The sequence below is a fragment of the Buceros rhinoceros genome, unplaced genomic scaffold, assembly GCF_000710305.1.
Source record: "Buceros rhinoceros silvestris isolate BGI_N320 unplaced genomic scaffold, ASM71030v1 scaffold15450, whole genome shotgun sequence".
NCBI classification, from domain to species: Eukaryota; Metazoa; Chordata; class Aves; order Bucerotiformes; family Bucerotidae; genus Buceros; species Buceros rhinoceros.
Genome location: NW_010390316.1, coordinates 1 through 10863, shown reverse-complemented (window position 1 = coordinate 10863; position 10863 = coordinate 1). Strand labels below are relative to the sequence as shown.

The 10863-nt window shown below is 38.6% G+C and overlaps 1 protein-coding gene across 1 annotated transcript; it reads right to left on the bottom strand.

Annotated features, from left to right (window-relative positions):
* Positions 1–1199: 1199 nt before the first annotated feature.
* On the bottom strand, positions 1200–9908 carry LOC104494578 (folliculin-interacting protein 2-like). The gene is made up of 5 exons (XM_010137440.1): positions 8533–9908; positions 7609–7765; positions 6248–6448; positions 2535–2650; positions 1200–1278 (listed from the first exon to the last, which is right to left on the bottom strand). The coding sequence occupies exons 1-5, from the start codon at positions 9906–9908 to the stop codon at positions 1200–1202; spliced, it is 1929 nt and encodes a 642-aa protein (XP_010135742.1).
* Positions 9909–10863: the final 955 nt, after the last annotated feature.

Below are 10863 nucleotides of genomic sequence, written 5' to 3'. Positions count from 1 at the left end.
GTCTCAGAGTAGTTAAACTATTAAGGAAAGGCACCCGGATGATAGTTCAAGGTTTCTGTAGAATCAAAAAGGGTAACTGCAAACATTCATGGTAATACTGGGGTTTGCCCCCTACATTTCATTTTAGGTCAAACAATACTCCGCTTTTATTCCTACTTAGAGTGACATCTGGTAGCTGGAAAAAAGTAATACTTTTGACTAAAGGTTTGGTGGGGGTTGGTTTGTCATCTTTTAGTTCCCCAATAGGATTGTCTTCAGTTTGTGCCACTTGCTCGGTGTACGTGTGCACTGACATGCACTAACAGCTCTGGTATCATACAGAAGTTTGTCAAATTCATATTCCTTGGAGACAGTAATACATGATGACACCGAGACACAGGTTTAGTTCCCAGGACTACAGTCACACAGAAACTCAAAAGAGTTATTGAAGTTGCAGCAGCAACAAATGTAAACTTGTAGCAGAAACTCCATAAGGCTTTCCCACAAAATCCCTATCTGCGAAGTCCATTCCATTCCAGTTCTAGCCATGGGCTCATCTGAATGCCTCCTTATTAAAACAGAAGCACAACTTTCTTAACCTCTTGTCCTTAAAGGGAAAAGTCTCATCACCTCATGCACACCCCCATTCCCTCATAACATTTGGCTGCTGAATCCAGGTTCCTTGTTCTGAGCCCATCACTTCTACTATACAAAATCATGCATATGCTCTGCAAGAAAATCATGTCCCATCTAACACACTTGTGTATCAGAACGCTATATACATAGTTTACAGCTCCTCCTCCTCCTCCTCAGCAAAGAAGCGTACACCACACTCACGAGCATAGTATTACGAAATCCATTCTAGCCCAGCTTGTTCTTTCAACTGTTACTTCATGGTTTTGAGCAGCGTTTTGGTCGGCAGCTTCTGGTCTGCCACATAGTGTTTTGTCCTTTGAATAAAAATAAAATGCAAGGATGCACCATTTTCTTGATTTAAGTCAGAAGTGAGATTGTAAGAAAAACCTGAATGCCTTTTACATTATGTAAACTGAGGTCCCCCGATAAAACATCCGGTTGGAATTGGAATCGGAAGGTGGTACAGTCATCATCTGCTTTTCTTCAGTGTTCCCCTTTACCAGTGTTTGGCACCTCTGTTCTTCACTCAACATTCCCATTTCTTTTATTCAACTTTAAGGGAATGACTATCCTGAGATTCTAATTTATAGTAGTATTTGAGCAACATATGGGGAATGAGTACTCGCTATAGCGGCCAACAAAGGCAAGTCATTGGATTCAATCCTAGAAATTAAAAAAAAAAAAAGAGAGATAGACTTTAAAATATACAGTCACCTTCACAGAAATAGAGAAACACCAGATATTTTTCACCCACTTTAAAGAAACTGGAAGTTTCTTTGCCATAACCAAGCTCATCATTTAATTATTATTTATTGCCATTACCCATGACGTACCAGTAAAGGTAGGTAATAACGTCTAAAACCAAGATGTACGCTACCATGTAAGTCAAAAGAGCAGCATTTTGAGGTATACAAGCTTTTGTGGTTTAAATAAAAACTTTATTGCTAAGCCATAAGCCTTAGTTTGGGGTCTTGCCAGTTAGTAGGCACCCATAAGCCCAGTTTAAGAAAGTACTAAACATCAGCTTATAGAATACTCTGCATTTCATGTTTTGAATATAACACAGTTCACCATATCGTAGCACTTCCTTACCAAAAATTGTCGTAAGGTGGAATTATTAATTATTGCACAACAAGCAGTACCAAGAACATCTCTCAAATGCAATGGTCAGGTTCCAACCACTTCCAAACACAGAGCCATTCAGAGGCCAGGATGTATGCATATGTCTATATATATTTATACGCACATATACACACTGAGAAAAGCCCTTATTTCAGGGCTTCACTATTTATAGCTACATTTCTCAATATGAAATCTTGAACAGTCTGGATAAAGATAAATCAATTTTTACCTAAGGTGCTAAACACCATCTTGTTGGAAATGTGTATTCACCTCTTCCCCCTCGCCCCCTTCTGCTGTCAGCAGGTGCATCCCTGAAGGCTGTATGCCAATCAAGTTCTGCTATTAGAAGACAGCTGCCAAACAGGACACCTGTCTATTTTCCTACACCTGCTTTTTGAGAACCTCCTTTCCTCAAGATACAACTGCACCAGCTAACCTGGCGCAAAAATTCTGAAGTATTTGTTGGGATGAAGTTTTCATTAAGGAGCCTGAGACAGAAATAATGTCTATGAATATGTGGATAACTTCCTAATGTCCAAAATCCCAACTGTTTGTTCTGAAGCTTTAAGAATATCAAGTAATTTGTTCTTACTGTAAAACTGTGTCTCCTCCTGATTTCCACAGGGCTCAGTAAAACACCTTTTTACACTTAATTTGGCACGTGAAAGATGGAAGAGCTAAATATGAAGTAAGCAGCAAGTTCTTGTGGGAATAAGATGTCAACACTCAGAAACTTGAAAGGAAAATAACCAATGGCAAAACTTGGGCCAGTTAAGACCGATACCTGCGATACTCACCCTAATACAATTCCTAGTTCTTTTACATGCACTCTTGTATGTCCTCGCAGATATTCTGAAAGCATTTTGCTTTTGAGATACATCTCCTGTAGTCTATCCTCAAGATGCATTATGCACTGTAAACACAGACCAAAAACCTCAGAACGACTGTAGCAATTGCATGCTAATTTCACAGAATGTAAGCATATCATTTTAGCTATCTTAGCCAGAATGTTTCAGACTAAATCTCTGCTCCAAAATCCAGAAGAGGCAATTGGTTTTATTACAGCCATGCTAGCAATGTAAAAAAAATTACACTACCCCCTCAAAGGGGAACTCCCTCACAGAACTGGGGCATTCCAGCTTTCTTGGGCAGCAAGTTTGTTGCATAAACTGCACATCCATTTTCCACTGCAGTCAGCCACAGTACTTGTGCTGACTTCAGGTTCAAAGACACCCAAGACATCTTAGCAAAAATCAAACCAGAATACTTAGATCAAGATATATTTGTTATAAGTCAGCACTATTTTTTCTGAAAGACTGGGTTTAGACAAAGGTACCTAAAACTAGCTCTCTATCTCTAGGGATCTGCCATTCAAGAAATTAAGGCTCAAGGATGTAACAAAATTATAGCTCTTTTGCTGACTACTTTACTGTAGAAGTTAGGGTATGAATCCTTTTTAGCCACTTGTTTTTATCAATACTAAGTACTTCTAGTTTGTAATTCCTTAAATATTTCATGCTGTTCGCCAAAAGGTAATAGTTCAAGTTGAAATACCAATTTAATCACTCCTCTTTTCTTCTAGCAGTAGCATGCTAGAAATGCTTATTATTTTTAAATACAGTCATGCGATCCATGGTAGTTTCTCATACTCCAACTGCAGGAGAGTGGATGAACCTTAGCTTCAAACAGAGGTAAGACTAGGTCAGTAGGTAGGGTGTCTTCACAGGGTGAGTAGGTAGAACGTCTTATTGGATATTTTGTTCTAGGACAAAAGGTACACTCAATTTGATATATTCCTTCTTTCCACAAGGATGACCACTTCAAACGAAAGTTAAATTAAAAGTTTAATTAATTATCTGGGCTCCAAACTCCAGATGAAAGCAGGAAGCATATGCAGAACCTCACATTAAGCATATAATCATCCAGCAGGTGTAGACAGCAATTAGAAACAGTAGGAGCAAACAGCTTCAAGCCATTGTCCAATGTATTTTAAGTTGAATGAAAACCATAAGCATTAGAAATTAGATTCTGTGAAACCAGTTTTGCCAATTAAAAAAATAATGAGGGAGAAAAAGACTCATGCTTGTAGGCAGCCTACCATGTATTTTTCTGATGGTCTGGAGCAAGAAGAGGATTTTTAATGATTCTCTAAGCTTTTATCAGGTCTTAATCATGGAAGATAAAAAGGCTTTTTAAAAAACATGCCACGTAGTAGTAGATTAGACAGCTGCCAGCAGTGGGGAAAAGGCAGAAGCTTTTTGAGAGTAGTTTGATCTATTTGGTTCAAGCAAGTTTTCACTCAAGTCAATGTAACTATAACACTTCTGATTCTAGCCCAAAGAGAAACATATTACTTTTTCCATTACAAGTAACTCCAATGTAGAAAGCCTATAAACCCTTCCTCAGTGGTTCATGGAAGCATGCAGCTGATTCACAAAGTAGCAGTTCAATACATTTTAATTCCAGTACTCATACTAAAGGATTATGGATTTTTATTAATTTATGACATGAGGGAGCAAGTAAGGAAGAATCCCACATTATTCTAAAAGAGACATTCTTCACATATCTGCTCCTCCTGAATGCCATTAAAAAAGACATTGTTCCCCTATAAGTTTGGTACATGAATCCATTTTGTTAAAAGTGTCCACACTGAGGTACAGGAGGATTATCATCATGTTAGCTTCCTTTGCAGCTTTTCTCACTGACTAAATAGGAAAAAACCCCAGTCAAGTCACTTCTAAAACTAGAGGAGTATCTAGCTTAAAGTGAGTTTAAAGGCGCAGGTGAAACTTTTGACATGTTGCTGACATGCGGCAGTTGCGATCGTCACTTCCCTGTCACCCTGACATACCGCAAAGCTCTGCAGTATGGTCATCAGTCTGAGCTGCCACAACAAAGATATCACCATTTGCTTTTCACCTGTTCGAGTTGGATTTTGTTCTTTGTTGTACCACAAAAACCAAAAAACCTTATTCATCTGAACAGTAACTGCACACCAAGAAATGTGCACTCCCAAAGGGAACTTCAAACATACTGCATTATGCTCATCTCTGACTGATTTAGTACATATACTTTTGTCAAAATTTAAATCAATGGAATCATTACAATAGAAAAAAAGTGACATTTCTTCCCTGGGAGGGGGGCAGGGTGTGCTGATGGTTCTGTTTTAGCAAAGAGCTGTAAAATCCACCAGCAGAAGGATCAAAGAGTCTCTAACGTGGATAACAGAAAATTTACGAAGTACTAGCACTGTTGCTTCGCTGTTCCTTTTTGAAAAACATTCCACCTCCAAATCCCTCCTACACCACAAAGGATACAGCAGTTGCATACACAAACCCCAAGGCAACGTTGGAAAGAACACTTCAGAATCAGCTACTCAGTTTTAAAATGCCAGATCACAAGGTGTAACTGTGCAAGTGTCAGGATACAATTTTAACTGAAGTTGCTTGTTTTCCAATGCCCAGAAGAATCCAGGGACAACATCTACAACCTACCCAGATACTGTGCCTAGCCCTGGACTTCAAGAACTTAGCATAATTCATACTACTAATTTTACCCAAAACAGTGCCAACTAATACTATTTACAACTCTTAGTGTTTAGCTCTATCTTCCTCTTCCATCTGCTAGCACAGTCATTACACAGGCTTCCTACAAATTTTCTCAAGGCTATCTACTGAAGGACGAACCAATTCTGTTAACTGAAAAAGCAGTGACCACTGAAACACACACCCCTTCTCCCCTCACCTACAGCCATGCGTTAAACACTATTACAATTGCTGCTGTCAGACCTGTGGGTAATTTTGTTGTAGTCAGCAAAACCAGCATTACTGATTTGCTCTGATGACCCCTGCTACTAACGAGGGCACGAAAGGATGACATGGGATAGGGAGCGTGCAATATGACGGAGTAACACCCCCTGCTGCAACCTGCCCACCCCCAGTGTTTTCAAGTTCCAGTCTCCTCCCAGTAATCCTACAGAGACATCAGCAAGGTTATCTGAGACAGCACTTGCTGACAGGGTTGGTTAAAAAGTGCGTAAAACAGAAGGGCCAGGTGAACACACACAGGCACGATTATTTTGGAGAGGCATCTACTGCATGAGGTTGGACAGAAAGCTCAAGAACAGAAAGCTGTATGCTAGAAGCAAGCTTGGGTAGATAGAAACTTCAACAACATAAAAGAATAGTTAAGCACAGAAATTACACAAATGGAAAAATAAAAGCCAAATTTGAGAGTCCTAATCATAAACACATGAGGACCATGCTAAAATTGCCAAAATAACTTTCAGTTTGGAGTAGTTAATTTCAGTCTGATCTATTAGACGTGAATTACATTTAGTGTTTATCTGTTAGTGGACTGTAGCATACGTTCTTTTAAATATATTGTACCAACTCTGTATTATTTCAGGCATTAGCTCACTGGTATAGCAACACAGTGTACAAAACTCTGCATTTGTTATCTAAGCTAAGCAATTTTCATTAGCTTCAGTCTTCAGTGAAGAAATACTTACAAAATCAGCTGGGACGTTGAGTTTGTAAAGCTGCAAGATAGACTGCAATAAACTGGACACTTGACTCGAAACCAGAACATCCTTGCCTAACTTCACATTGTCCATCATCTTTCTCTGGCTCGTAGCTACTTGTACATTCCATTTATCTGTGTCTGCAATAATGCAGACAGCTTCTGCTATGGGCTCATCTAGCACTGGATGCTGCAAAAGATACAAGATATAAACATTATTGACACTTTCACGTAAATTTCCACAACCTGGTTTGAGATTCTACTTTTATTCACACTGAGACAGGGAATAAGGAAGCAATCCAATGAATGGTTTTGTCCAATAGCAAACCAAAGGCATCTCAAAAATGACAAGGAATACCAATTTCATTGACAGAGTTTACATTCAGCAACATTGGGTCAGTTAAGTCTTAACTGTCAATTTGACCAAGACATTCAATTTTAAGTAGTGCTTCAAAATCACTATTCCAGTATTTTTTTCTTCAAGTATTCCACCTTCCCTGAAAAGCTAAGTTTCTTCCAAAATGAAAAGAGTAATAATTATACTGATCCAATGATGGTGAAAGAATATTTAACGTTTTAGAGATGTGAGGGATTCCAGTATGCACAATCGAGTCAGGGTATGTACGAAGACACAGTATCATATTTGACCAATCTGATGTTTTTTAAAGAAGTTACATACACACACGTCACTGTTTCAGATAGTACATGAACTTATTCCAGCAAGATGATTCTTAATTGCTAGGGAGAGGCTGTGGACAATTACTACAAAAACATATCAAATTGCATACTAAGGTCACACAGTTACTTTAGCAAATGGTTAGTTGTAAATTATATAATTTAGGAGTCTCTAAATTAGAGTAAGAACATGGCAAAATTCTTACCTGTAGACAATCACTATCTGTAATTAGTCATTTCAGCTACAGTCTAGTATAATATAGGCCTTCACAAGACTTCATCTCCCTTGCAACACATGCCACTAAGTGACAAAATAAGATATTTCATCTCACATATTCTTATGAAATAGAAATAATTCTGTCTGCTATTGTGACTGAACAGAGAAGCAGTTTCAGGTTTTCTTCCTTATTTGTAACTTCAAGTTGCAAACAATTCTCCTTGGGTTTATCTTCGAAGAGAAGCCGTAAGAGAGCATGAAGGAAAGCACGCGTGATCCTTGTGTAAATGAGCTTTGCGCACAATGAATTAAGGGCTTACACCTTGCAAGAGGGAGACACATCAGGTGTGGCTGTTAAGAACAGGTAAGTAGAAAGAAACCTATTCAAAGGAACTGCTTCTGTAGATCTCGGTAATATCACAGCTCCTACTATGACTCAGAACGGTACTTTAACTCACATGCATTGCATGAAGTAGGTCTGCTAGTAGACACTGCTTGAGTTTTTCATCATTATTGATTCCATGCAGCACTAGGTCGGGTATGTATGTGTGACAGTAACCACCTAGAAGTGACCTTCCAAAGTTTTTCACACATTGACTGCTGATTGTATTTGACCTGAAATACAGAGATACAAAGCGGGTAAGATTCTTGCTTTACAAACTGCACTCAGATTTTACATGAATGCAAAGTTTGATTTATCACGCCTGCTTTTACTACAAATATTAATCAACATTTATACTCAAAATACAATAACCAATTACTGGTGCTCTCTGAAACAAGGATTTTTAAAAGCTGAACTTTAACAATGTATTGATTCCTTCAAATTTATGAAAAGACAAATCTACATGGATTAGAGCTTGTGATACGTATGAGCTCCCTGCTCTCCAGCTAACAGATTTCCTAAATCTGAGCTTTTTCCAACTCAGCCCAGGAAGCAAACTCTTTCTAGCTATCTACATTAAGCACCAGGAAGCAACACGTGCACCTGTAAAACTCAAAAGTTTTCAAATCTGTCTTCAGTTGTCAAATATGACAAATCTAAATGGTCATCAGTTTAAACAAAGTTTTGGTTGTCCTCGGGTGTTCTGTCTACGTGTCCACATCAAATGTTCCAGGCAGTTTATATAAAAAGGTTTGATCAGTTTTAGACATTTGAAGAACACTTTTGTCACAAAACTTCATTACCTAGACCTGCTCTGTCTTGGTTTTCTTTCTGCCAAGTCTGTTTACAAAAATCCTAACCACATCAGTGTCTGCTAGGGATTTGTTTGCAAGAACTTAGTCAAGATCCCAGAGGATTTCAGACCTGAAACCCTGAACACCTCTAAAGTAGCAACAGCTTTTGACTCTGTTCAGTTCTAAACTAATTTAAACTTCTTTACCTTGGTAAAGGAAGTTCCACTTCTGCAAACTCAAGTCTTTTGCTGATGTTATCATGATGCACTTCGTCAGGGATATAACAATCCCCTTCTTCATCACTGGCTCCAAGAGCACTGTCTGAACTCTCATTCCTTGGAATGTCCCCTTCAACTCTGAAGGAGATTTTCCTTCTAGCATCCCCATAGGGGACATCTTTAGCACCTACTTTAGGAGAATCCCGTTTAACAGCAGAACCTACTTCTACGCAGCCAGGGGAATAGTTCTCCAGCTTGCCAGAGCATAAAGTTCTAGTTTCTTTCAGGCTTGGCAATTTTACAGTTTCTATGTTACCTCTGGCCAGAAGTGGTTCAGTAGACAGTGTATTTGCTAAATTCATTTCAGTTCCTTTACGTTCCATATGCTGGTTAAGTATACTCTCCTTCCCCTCACTAGGTAGGACTTGTGCATTACAAACATTACGTTTACTGAAGGGTATAAAGGCAGCTTCACAACTTTCTTTTTGATTCTGGGAAGCATCCACAGTCGGATTTGTGGAACGTGAGGCACAATGTATCACCTCTGGATTTTTTCTGAATGCCTTCAGATTTTCTTCCATTTCTCTTCTATGAGTTTCTAAGTCTGACTCTGGTGACGCAGAACTTCCAATCTGAAATGTGACCTTTTCTAAGTGTGAACTCCTGTGGCCAGACCTTTCAGGACAAGGTAAGGCAGATGACCTGCTAGACAACTGCTTTTCCACTCTTCTCTCATTCTGGTTCTTCTTTATGTCCATTAAATCCTCCAAATTAGATGGCTCTTCAAAGTGGTAGGATACAATTCCTGTATCAGTGACAGTTCTTTTCCTACCATCAACTGCTCCTTTATGGGAACTACTAGTCAGACAGTCAACAGATGCCTCAGAGTTCTGACTGGCCTTTCCTATTACTTCTCTCTTTTCTTTTGAAGAGGCTGGGACACCATGAGTGCTTTCTGGGTCATGTACCCACTCTGCAATACTAATGTTCTTTCTTCCATCATTCTTCGGAGGTAGGATTGGAGGCACAAGAGCAGGTTCATTTTTAACAGTGACAACCACATAATCAGACTCTTCTACCTCTCCCTTTTCTAGTGCAGTTGTAATCTTGCTTCCATTTAGCACTTGCTCTCCTTCCCCAGCCTTCTCACTCCATGTCAGCTGATTTTCCTGCAGCTCAGAGCACCGAATGAAGTAAGTTAAAACATAGAGCAAGCGCTGCACCAACTCCTTGCGTTTTCCAACAATAACAGTTCGAGTCAATCTAACTGGAGAGCCTATAGCACCATAGAGATCACCTGTACAAGAAAACAAAAATTTCACATGCTTATGTTTGGTTGTAATATAAGCTATACCAGTTAACATGTGTCCATAGTAAATTCTGTTCCAAAACAAATCAGACAGTTAATTTCTTTCATCATAAGTTCATAAAAATTTAAAACAAAGAATAACAAAAGAAGTCCCCTAGCACTTCTTACACCCGGCTTGTGTCCACAAGGGTTTTGGTGTTTTTGTAAGAGATTACCTGCTATTACGCAGTTTCTTTCTGTCCAAAGTCACAAAGGTTAAGTAGATGATGCTTACAAATTATTATCACTTGGAAATTGACAAGAGTGTGACAAGGACTATAGATCCAGCTAAACTCTAAAGCCAGCTCTACTATTTTCTGGTTTTATACTCATTTTCTTTCACATCAAATTTATCATGTTTTACTGCAGTTACTTTCTGTTAAACACAGGAATTTTCATTCAGATAAAAATCTAGATTTTATTTTTCATGATTAAGATATCAAAAAAGTAAAAAAGGATTCAATATTAGCTTAATAAATAAGGTTCTGAAAAAAAGGCATATTATTACCTTATTGGGCAAGGCATACCTGGAGTCAACCTCACTAATATGAACATTTATCTTTTGCAGGGGGTGGTGGAACACTAGAAAATATATTCACTACTTAATATAAAACTGTAATATGAAAGGCAGGTATTACAACAGACTCTGAGTCCCCTACAAGAACTGCTTATTTGCTAGCTCATTTGTCCTGAAGGAATGTTTTTTTAACAGAACTACAGCCATACATATCTCACTTTCAACACATTTGTTTGGGAGAGTGATTACTATCTTTTAGCGCCCTATAATCCTCTGTCATTTGAAGGGTTTCTACTCAAGTTCTGGAAGAAGTAAACACAGATCACCAATAAGAGAATGTTCACATGCTCTACCAAAGATGGGTTAACTCAAGAAACGTCTGTTACCAGGCTGAGTTAATCCAGTTGTCGTCACCTAACAGCCATTTGAGAACAACCACTAAATTGTCTTTCCC